The sequence below is a fragment of the Acyrthosiphon pisum genome, chromosome X (assembly GCF_005508785.2).
Source record: "Acyrthosiphon pisum isolate AL4f chromosome X, pea_aphid_22Mar2018_4r6ur, whole genome shotgun sequence".
Classification (NCBI taxonomy): Eukaryota; Metazoa; Arthropoda; class Insecta; order Hemiptera; family Aphididae; genus Acyrthosiphon; species Acyrthosiphon pisum.
Genome location: NC_042493.1, coordinates 43,908,726 through 43,919,941, shown reverse-complemented (window position 1 = coordinate 43,919,941; position 11,216 = coordinate 43,908,726). Strand labels below are relative to the sequence as shown.

The window sequence follows — 11,216 nt, the reverse complement described above, 5'->3', positions numbered from 1 at the left end:
ACTTATATAGTTGGTTTTGGAATAAAAATGATTTGCAAATATTACATCAAATTTATAAAATTTCCTAAAATGTGTTTTATATTTTTAAAATAAGAATATTTAAACGTATTTAAACATATTTAGAAGTACAAACCTCTGTTTACAGAAAGCTCGTACAATTAACCTTTGAATCTATATAATTACTTAACTAAAACAATAAAATAAAAATTCATTAATGGTTAAGAAATAATAAGTAGCGATGTATTGCAGAACATACAGAAATACAGTGTATACCCAGATATAAAGTTAATTGTATAGAATTCTAAAATCTAAAACTTATTATTAAAAACTTACTTTTTTCCAATTATTAAATCTAATACTAATAAATGTTTGTTCAGCATGGCCAGAGTCATTTGAAAATAAGCGACAAGCGTAACAAAAAATGAAATCATTTTTAATGCTATACTCAATCCATGGAAATTTTTTTTAGTGGGTACTCGAAAATGATCTGTTTTGTTGTCCAAATTTAGTTTTTGGAAATACTTAGAAACATTGAAGTAATTAACTACTTACACAATTAGTAATTACAACTTGAAAATTAAAAATACTTAAATATAAATTATGATCAATACAATAAGAAAAGGGAATTTGAAAAAAGTACTTACTTTTAAAATTGGGCTCATAGACCCGGAATTTAAATCGCCAAGATCTAAGTATCCACTTGTGGTATGATTGGTATTAGATTCATCATCACTGTTGACATTATTGGTGTTGGTAGCAGTAGTGATAGAAACCGATATATTTTGATCAACATCTATTTTTGTAGAAACTGTAGAACTTGTAGTTGTGGACTTATTTTTGTTATTGAAAATGTTGAATAACTTTTTACTTTCCATTGTTAAGTTTTTAAAAACTTTGAAATAAGTTTGAATGCACTGATCATGTAAAATGAACGATAGACTAACGTAAACGCGGGTTGTTAACTTTTGTAATGAAAACGACAAGCGGATAGCGATCGTAATATGTAACCAAAATATAAATGCATTCAGAATTCAGATAAACGCACTAAATAGTCACAGGGAAAGACCTAGTTCGCCAAATTTAAAATAATAAAAATAAACATTTTATCTAATATAGAATAAACTATATTGAAACACGCGTCATGTCAAATATTATGCGGGCTTATCGCCTATTAAGATGGTTTCACACTATGCGTTTTAGACGCAAGCGAACGCGCGTTTTAAAAACGCTCCGTTTTGAACGCATGCGTTTATTAGTTGCACACTAGACGCACGCAACCCGATGATCAGCGTGTATTATAATTTATTAGGTATAGTTAGAATGGATTCTAATATATTATCTAATATAGATGATTTTGACGATTTGGATGCAGTAAATATATACATTGAACCTCCTGACCCAAATGAAATAACCGATGAAGATTCTGGTGACGAAGATGGAGGACTAGTAGACAATTTATGTGGCCGGCAATTACAAGCATCTGCGGAAATCGAATTTACAAATGGACAACGAGTGGGCGGTTTTTCAATAAATGAAGATCAAGAATGTATTCCTAATCTTCCGTTCACACATAAAGACTTTACATTTCCAACCGTTGAACAGCCACAATGGATTCGAGGTAATCTAGAATTCAATGGTACTTTTCCAAAACCTAATTATTCATTTTATCCTGGAATGTCACCCACTCATCTTTTTGAGCTTTTTTTTGATGACGAAGTAATTAAGTTGCTCATAAATGAATCATTGAACTATGCAGTTTATAGAGGTTTTACAAATACTAATTTGTCTACAGACGAAATAAAATGTTTTGTTGGTATATTGATTTTATCTGGCTATAATACATTGCCTGGGCGTCGCTTTTATTGGGATACTTCTCCTGATATGCAAAATATAATGGTACGGGATTGTATGCGTTGCGATAGATTTGAAGAAATTTGTCGTATACTGCATTGTGCAGATAACTCCAATATAAATGCTGATAAATATTATAAGTTAAAGCCTTTAAAAAATCTTTTAAAAAATCGTTTTTTAAAACACTTTGTTCCTGAACAAGAACTAAATTATGACGAGAGCATGATTAAATATTTTGGACGGCATTCTTGTAAGCAGTTCATTAGAGGAAAGCCAATACGGTTTGGTTTTAAAGCATGGTGTATAAATACAGCTTCAGGTTACCTTGTTAATTTTGATTTTTATCAGGGTAATAATCCGAATACAACCCCTGAAATTCAATTATACTTTGGCAAATGCACTGCTCCATTTTACGAAATGCTGAAAGAATTTCCAACTGAAAAAATTAATTTACCATACAAGTTTTTTTTTGATAATTTATTTACTAATCAAACACTTTTACGGTTTTTGTCAGCAAATGGTTACAATGGTACTGGAACGATACGTGTTAATCGCTTACCAAAAAATATAAAACTTACGGAAAAAAACAGCTTGGAAAAAAAAGATAGAGGAACTTTTGAATATATATTGGACAAAAATAATGGAATACATTATTCAAGGTGGTTAGACAATTCTGTCATAACAGTAGCTTCTACGTGTTTTGGAAGTATTCCCACATCAGGAGTCAAACTATTTTCCAGAAAACAAAAAAAAAACATAGTTGTTCAGCGACCCCTTTGTATTGATCAATATAATCAATTTATGGGTGGTACTGATTTAATGGACGAGAATGTAAACAGATATAGAATTGGTTTGCGGGGAAAAAATGGTGGTGGTGTTTGTTTACTTGGCTTATTGATGTATCAATACAAAATGCTTGGATTCTTCACAAAAAATCTGGTGGAAATCTATCTCAACTTGAATTCAGACGCGATATCGTGAAGACATATTTGATTACCTACAGAAATTTGCCAAAACGACCAAGACCTGCAGCTAAAATTCCTGATGCTGCACGGTATGATGGGAGAGATCATCTAATAATACCAGTAGCCAATGGTATGAGGAGAAGATGTGCGGCTGACAATTGTATGTCAAAAGGACGTACACAGTGTTTAAAATGCAATGTTGGGTTATGTGTAATGTGCTTTGCTTCATATCATAGTAAATAATATTATAATTATTATTGATAGATGTTTTATTTAAATATTCTATTGTACTATTTATTTATATATAAGATATAACTTTGGAATTTGGAATAAAATACAAACATATTAAGTGAAAAAAAATAAAATAGTTATAATTTCAATACAATATTTTAATTAAAAAAAAAATTGGGTAATAGCCGAGTGTACCCATATGGTGACATGCTAAAGCTCAGACTTAGCGTATGTAAACTTTTTTTTTTTGGTTTTGTTACGTCAATGTATGGTATATAAACCTATTTATGTCGAAAAAAATACAAAGATAAAAAAATAAAAATTCTCGGCGCTGATGGGTAAATAAACTTTAATACTGATTATAGAAATTCATTTCGGTAGACACTTTTCAAGTATGAGAATCATACGTCGATGGGCAACCATACTATAGCCGTGATTATAAGTAATTGGATTATTGGACTATCACGTCTTGTCACTAATCATATCAGCTGTTATTTGTATTGTTAATTTTGTTCTGTGCACGATTTCCACGATTATCTATAATATTATCATGGTTCATAAGTATACCTATTACCAGGTTATCGTTAAGTACATGAAAATACGTTGAATAGATAAACGTTTATTAGGTTATATTTATTATTTTAAGGTTGTAAGATTATAAGAAATAATTCATAATTTAATTGTGCCAAATACTTTAAATGATACATCCATATCATGTAATCATGTAACTATGATATCAGCACGGAGTACGATCATAGCAGGGTTATGAAACTCCGTGAATTGGCCGAATCGGGCGATTGTAACCTTGAACACGGCGTGGCATACGTAATATATGATAAAAGTAAACAGTGGAAACAACCCGACCCCGCGCAGAATACCCTGCCTATTAGGCGGAAACGGTTTTTCAATACGGGTATAACATCATGTCAGTGTTACGGAAACAGTTTCATTGTTCGGACTTCAGATCATAGGTAAACACTTCACCCATCAGCTGATCGAGTTTCGCTTCTATATTGTTCTATGATCATAGCAAGCGATACTCCACATTATCATAGATATTAATAGACTTATCTATGAGTAATCTATGGTAATCAAAAATCAGCCTAATCAGACAACACTGTTTCCTTCGATGATGATCAGACAGGACCTGGTATGTAGCGGGGTCGTGGGGATTACACGTGTGTAAATGTGTAATACGTGAATATGTGACAGTAATGGTCCAATTACTTATAATATGTCAATAAGTTATTGTAGCGAGTAGGTAGGTACAATGGTTATCGCTATTATACTTTGGGTTCGACCGATATCGAGTTTATTACTTTTAGCTTCTGGTCTTTATAATTCATAAGTATTATTATGAGAAGTGCAGCAGTGCCGCAATCACTTTTAGTGGGGCGAACGGTGGACGCCCTGCTAAATGGGCATTTTACAATACATTTAGGGGCACAAATTATAAGCTTACTGTACTTGAAATGATTTGAAAAGTGTAATATCTATTACTCTGGGGCATAAATATCCAAATTGCTGCGGTATCTACCGACTAGGTATAACACATTAACACACAAACACCTGCCAAAACTACCCAACTTTGAGGAGTTATATCTCATCGACGGATTAATGAAAAATGAAAATTTAAACGTGATAATTCATAAAAAAAATAGCTTTATTAATTTATGAAATTAAAAGTATAGGTTACCATTTGAAAATCAGAAGTTGATAGTGTTTTTCCTAATAATATATTCCTAATATATATATTGTGCCTTAAAGGTTTGTTTTACAGTTTAAGACTATCTGCAGTGAGTATTTTATTATAAACATAGGTTAATGTAATAGTAACCTATTTTATTTAAAATGGATAAAAATTCATCTGTATAACAGACATTAGTGATGCTGAATTACATCATATATAATAAGCTACCTACATACCTAGTATCCCTTTGTGCGTGAACCTCTATAATAGGTATTTGAATGCATTATACTATATAATTGGTAATTGGTGTAGATGTGAACAGGTACACAGAATATGCACGGTTAAAGGATGATTCACACTGAACCGACACTAGCAGACCGGCACCGGACCGCACAGACCCGTACCGGACCGACAAATTATTAATTAATATAAAATAATATTCCAATTTACACTTAACAGACCGTCACCGCGCAGACACTAACCACACCGTGCCGTACCGACAAACATTCTATTAAATAATGTTTTGTCGGTGCATGTCGTGTCTGCACGGTTGTCGTCTGGGCGAGGAGGGTTGGGGTATGAAGGCGATAACGACGTTCATCTACTAAAATAGAATATAAAAATATAATATAATATTAAATTATTATATTTATCACAATATTGATTCAGTATGTTAATAACCTTGAACCTAGTACCTACGTATTTTATTAGTCAAGTCTACAACTATTTTTAAAAAATGGACAATGAAGTTTTAATTGAGCTAGTTAGAGCTAGGAATTGCTTATATGATTTAAGTCACAAAAAGTATAGTGACTATTCATTTAAGGAATCAATATGGAAGGAAATTGGACAAGAAATGAATCAGCCAAGTAAGTAACACTCCTATACTTCTAAAGTTAATTAACATTTATTTAAAATAAGATTCTTGTTTATTAAAAGTTATATAGTTATATATTTTGAGTAATTTTATAATGAAAAAACTTAAAACCAATGTACCTATAGATAAATATTTATGATAATACATTTAAATTTAAGTAAAAAAAAAGCTTAAAAATTATATTTATTTTAATTCCTTACTAAACGGATTTGCATTCAACGATTTTTAAAATAACTTATTCCCATGGCAGTTGTCCTAAAGGTGAACAAATGAAGTCTTTAACTTTTTCTCTAACTTCAAATGCATCTCTATTAGCACTCCCTCCTTGTCTTGGAATTGGAATTATATTATGAACTGTATCTATTAATATAGATTTTGATAATTGAGTGCTATTTCCAATATTTCCATGTTGTTTTATAAAATTATGTAAAATACAAGTAGTCATGATAATTTTGTCAGCATTTTTCGGTAATATTTTCATTCTTCTTGAATAAATACGAAATTTTTGAGTAAGCTGTCCAAAAGTATCTTCTACAACTTTCCTTGCTCTAGAGAGACGGTCATTAAATTTTCTTTTAGTATTATCAGCATACATTTGAGGACCCGGGTATGGTCTCAATAAATATGTTTTTAGGGGAAATGCTTCGTCGCCAATTATTGTAAACGGGGTTTTTTCACTAGTTCCCGGAAGTGGTTTTCCATCAGGTATATTTAATTTGTTTCGTTCAAGTGCTTTTCCGAAATTAGAATTTGAAAAAATACCACCGTCACTATTTCTTCCGTAAGCCCCGATATCGACTGCAATAAATTTATAGTGTGCATCAACTAATGCCATTAAAACTATGGAAAATGTTTTTTTATAATTATAATACATAGATCCGCTATTTGGAGGTGCTTCTATAACAACGTGTTTACCATCTAACGCTCCTATACAGTTTGGGAAGTTCCAAATTTCCCAGAAATCATTAGATATCTGCTCCCAATTTTCTTTTTTTGGTTCTGGTATGTATTCTTTTAATAATTGTTTTATAATGGCTGTACACACTTCTACTACAATTGAATGAACTGTTGAATGCCCCAATCGAAAACTAAAAGCAATAGTTTGATAGGAATCTCCTGTCGCTAAAAATCTATAAAAAAAAAAAAAGTTATAAAATATATTTTATTTTAATTTATTAAATAAATATTAAATCAATAATTTTGATGAGTTTTATAAAAATTTTAACTCATAACGAATTTTGGACTCAGTAGATAGAATAACGATACGATTCTGATATTTTTTTTAAGCACAAGAATGTAAAAAGTCATGGGCAAATTTAAGGGACGCTTACAGAAGAGCTATTAAAAAAAGTGCAACAGTGTCCGGTCAAAAAGCCAAAAATGTTAAAAAATGGAAATACGAATTGGAGATGGAATTTTTGAAACCGTAGGTACATGAAGGAAAGAGAAACAGTATTCTCAGTTGATACTAAAAGTGACGAAGAAAAAAGTAGTTCCGATTCAGAAAACGAATTAAATTATTCTAAAAACGAAATAAATAAATCTGGCAACATCACAATGGAAAGTATTATTTCACCTGAGGAAAATATTACAAATAGTACACCATCGGAACTATCTCCAAAATTTTGTAAACCTCCACCAAAGAAAATTATGACTCCCAAAAAATGAAAAAAAAATGAAGGCCATGTAAGTTCATCGCATTTGCGACGCATCTGCGTCCTCGCATTTGATGAGGTACATCATAGAAAAAGAAAAGATAGAAGAAGTTAAGGCAAATACAGAAAAAAATGAAAAAAATGAAATTAATGTGATTGATCAACTTTTTCAAAATATGGGTTCGACGGTGAAACAATTTTCTCCTTATCTCCAGCATTTGGCTAAAACAAGAGTTTTTTCTGTGATTTCCGAGTTGGAACTAGATCATATAAAATCTCAAAAACTTCATGAACAACAATATCAACAACAATACCAACAACAACATACATCGGCGTTGCAACCAATATATCAATCCACACAAGATTATACTAACGGTTCAATAAGTCACCACTCTGATTCAGACACATCATCAAACGTAGGTAACTTTTTAACAACATTCATACCTTAAAAATTACTATTGTTTTTTTTATTACTTATAAAGTTATAAATATTAAATTGTAATTTTTAAAAATAAAAGCTGTATTTAGAATATACTCAGTTTCCGGTATGTTTTATTTTAATTGCATTTAATTGTTACGATTGTTCAAATATATTATTTTATATTAATATTAATTATGAGTTGAAAAAAATATAATGAATATTCATGTAATAATGTATTAGTAATTCTATATTTTCTCACCTTAAACATACTGCCAATTTTTGTTTAGCTGGTATCGCTTCTCTAAAGTGAGTGTTTTGTTTAGTAATATCATTTTTTATTTTTGATAAAAGTATATTAAACTGATATGAACACATTCTAAAATAAATAAAAAATTTTTCTTCGTGATCTTCAAGAGTCGTACATAATGTATAAAATTCACCATCTACTTTTCTCCGTTTTAAAATTTCATGCACCCAAATACGTTTTTTACCTTTTGTTGTTTCTTGTTCTTCTTCATCTAAAGCTATTGCCATCATAGCCAGATGCTTAGTAGACAAGTGTTTAAACATAGTTTTAGACAACCTAGGCTGGACTAATTGCACTTATACTAACTGCAACTTACTAACTGTACATATTTTAGTTATTACATATCAGTTGTCTGTCTGTGTACGACGGTATGATGTGAATACTCTCTCAAAATGTCGGTCCGGTACGGGTCTGTGCGGCCCGGTGCCGGTCTGCGAGTGTCGGTTCAGTGTGAATCATCCTTAATTTTTAACTTAGTGCACCAAACAGGAGCCGTTAATTAAAGACGATCGGACCAATTATGCACTGTCTAATATAGACGGTTGGACCAACTATGCACTGTCTAATATAGACGGTTGGACCAACTATGCACTGTCTAATAATATAGACCAATGGACGGTTTATAACGCGACCTTAGAACATACATTGAACACAGTTCAACTAATCACCCAGAGAAAAATGTTTTATTATTAATGAAAAACGACTATAAATTTAATGGAAAACGGGTATGATTTGGAACCTATGAAATTCACTCATTAAGTTATGAATATAGAATCTTTTAAATTAATTAAATCGACTACACGTTAATTATATGATGTTTTATTTCGATACAATGATATGGCTTCCTTAAAATTATGATAAACAAGTACTATAATCTATTATATTTATCTTAAACTCAAAAATATTTTAGTCTTAATTATAAGGTAAAAATTTGTATTTGCTCTTAAAAATAATTAACCAATATAGTTAATACTATGACGAACAGCATCATTTTAATGGAATATTTTTCTTATATTTAATGGTGTTATATAATTAATAATAAAATTAAGCTTATAAATTAAACTCAATACTATGATGGACTAGCATCATTTTAATGGAATTGTTTTCTTTGTTATCATTGCTGTAATGCTGTAATTGAATTATTTTAACTAACCTTACCATTATTTAAATTATATAGAATAGGTTACAAGAATAATGGAGGACAAATAAAATTCAAATAAAAAATTTATATACACATAATTGTTGCAGAAAAAAACTACATAAGTATATTCAGTATCAAAACAGTATCAAACAATATCAATATTTACAAGCATTGAAAATAATATATTACAATTAAAAGAACATTTAGTTCAAACAAATTTTAGTAAATAGTATTTATACCTACAAGTGTAAAAATTACAAATACAATAACAAATTTTAGACAAAAAAAAAAATAATAATACAATACAAAACATTTTAACATTCCATTTTTAATAATTAATTTTGTTATTTTTTTGGTTTTAATCTTATTATAAACTCACTAGGGAACATTGGAATTTCATACAAATGAATAGGGGTATCATTAAAATAATTTATTGGTTTGAAAACATAACCATCAGTCATAGTTTTACTTATTTTATAGCTTGCCAAATGATTTTCATAACTGATAACATTCATTTTGTGACAAAAAAATATACAGTGTTTTTATTTAAACATACAATTTTACGTAATATATAAACAATCAGTTCATTACTTGAATCATAATTGGTTAATATAAAATTAATCTTATATACAGTATTAAAATATGAAATTTTATCAAAGCATAACGAGTTATGCAGTAAAATTGCATCACTTAAGTATAACTTACTAAATATATCAAAATATGTACCTACATGTATTAGCTTTAGTTCCTTCACTGATTTGAGTATATAAATTATAAAAATTAATATCAAAATTACACATTAATTCAGAAAATTGAATGGAAAATTTTGTGGCAAGAGAAAGTGGAACATTTAATCTTGAGTTAATATTTTTAGTATAAGATTTTAGTTGTCTATGTTTAGATTCAAAAGTGTATGTCCATAGATATTTTAAAGGTCCTGATTTTTTAATAATATTGTACAATAGTGAGTCAAAAAATGGTGTTTGGGCCTAAGTGTGTCATTGAACAGTTCCACATAATTTTTATTATGATTTACAATAACATTTTATAGTTTTAAAATAGTTTCAGTATCATAACTAGGCAATATGAGAAGATCTATCATTTCTATAAAATGTATTAAAAATATCCAAGTTGGATCATTTTAATTAACTAAATCGCCTACAAGTAAAGGGAAAAAATGAATAAAACATTGCATTTTTCTCGCCGACATTTTCATATTAAAATTTTTTAAATTTATTAGTTTTAATTGAGGAGATAAATTACCAATTCAGTTTTCCCATAGTTGAAGCATTGTTTGCGATAATTCAAAGTTAATAAATTAAAATAACTCTGTTTTAAAAGAGTTAAAATAATATGACACATATTATATTATACTCCCATGCCTTCAAAATTAATGTCATGCATCAAATCGACAGCGTAATTCTCAACAACGTGGTAAGGATTAACAGAATTAAATATTGAAAATATTTTAAATCTTAATTTATCATTTTTTAATTAATCTCTCATATCTGAAATTAGAGACATTAAAGAAGCATTTTTGATATCTGTGTTTAAGTCAATTTTATAGATATATTTTTGTATAAATGTCTACACTAACTTGCACTGCAATGAGTACTTTAAATTAAACACATGTATGATTTTAAAACATGTATCTATGGCTTTGACAATATTAGTAAATTTGTAATAAGTGTTAAAATAATATACATAAAATTCTTTTATGCTTACATACTCAGTTCCTACAATACAAACTATTGGTTGCAAGGTTTGCTTTAAATTGTAGCAGTTTTCAATTTCCTTTTGAATTTGATTATATAAATCATTAATAGTGTGTGTATGTAACAAGAATGATTTTTGAGCATCCACTATTGAAGTTTTGGCAAGACGACGTCTTCCTGTTATCTTGTCGATTTGATAAGACTTTGAAGTTGGAACAAGAAGGGCATTTAGAAGAACTAATATTAGAACATTTTTAGAATCTGGAACATATTATTTAACTATTTCAATAATATTTAAGTAGGTATAAGAATTAATTCATAATTAATAAATCAAATAATTCATAATTTTTTCAATTTTTACAA

The 11,216-nt window shown here is 29.3% G+C and overlaps 1 protein-coding gene across 1 annotated transcript; it reads right to left on the bottom strand.

The window, feature by feature from the left end:
• Nucleotides 1–5,849: 5,849 nt before the first annotated feature.
• On the bottom strand, nt 5,850–8,224 carry LOC103308761 (protein ALP1-like). The gene is made up of 2 exons (XM_008182768.1): nt 7,950–8,224; nt 5,850–6,744 (listed from the first exon to the last, which is right to left on the bottom strand). Exons 1-2 carry the CDS (start codon nt 8,222–8,224, stop codon nt 5,850–5,852), a joined length of 1,170 nt encoding a protein of 389 aa, XP_008180990.1.
• Between the last annotated feature and the right edge of the window lie 2,992 nt (nt 8,225–11,216).

What these genes read in the sequence shown, in the direction of transcription:
- LOC103308761 (XM_008182768.1), bottom strand. Translation starts at nt 8,224, where the DNA reads ATGGCAATAGCTTTAGATGAAGAAGAACAAGAAACAACAAAAGGTAAA. An exon ending in AAATTGGCAGTATGTTTAAG is followed by an intron (nt 6,745 to 7,949) that starts GTGAGAAAATAT and finishes TTTTTTTTATAG; the next exon opens with ATTTTTAGCGACAGGAGATT.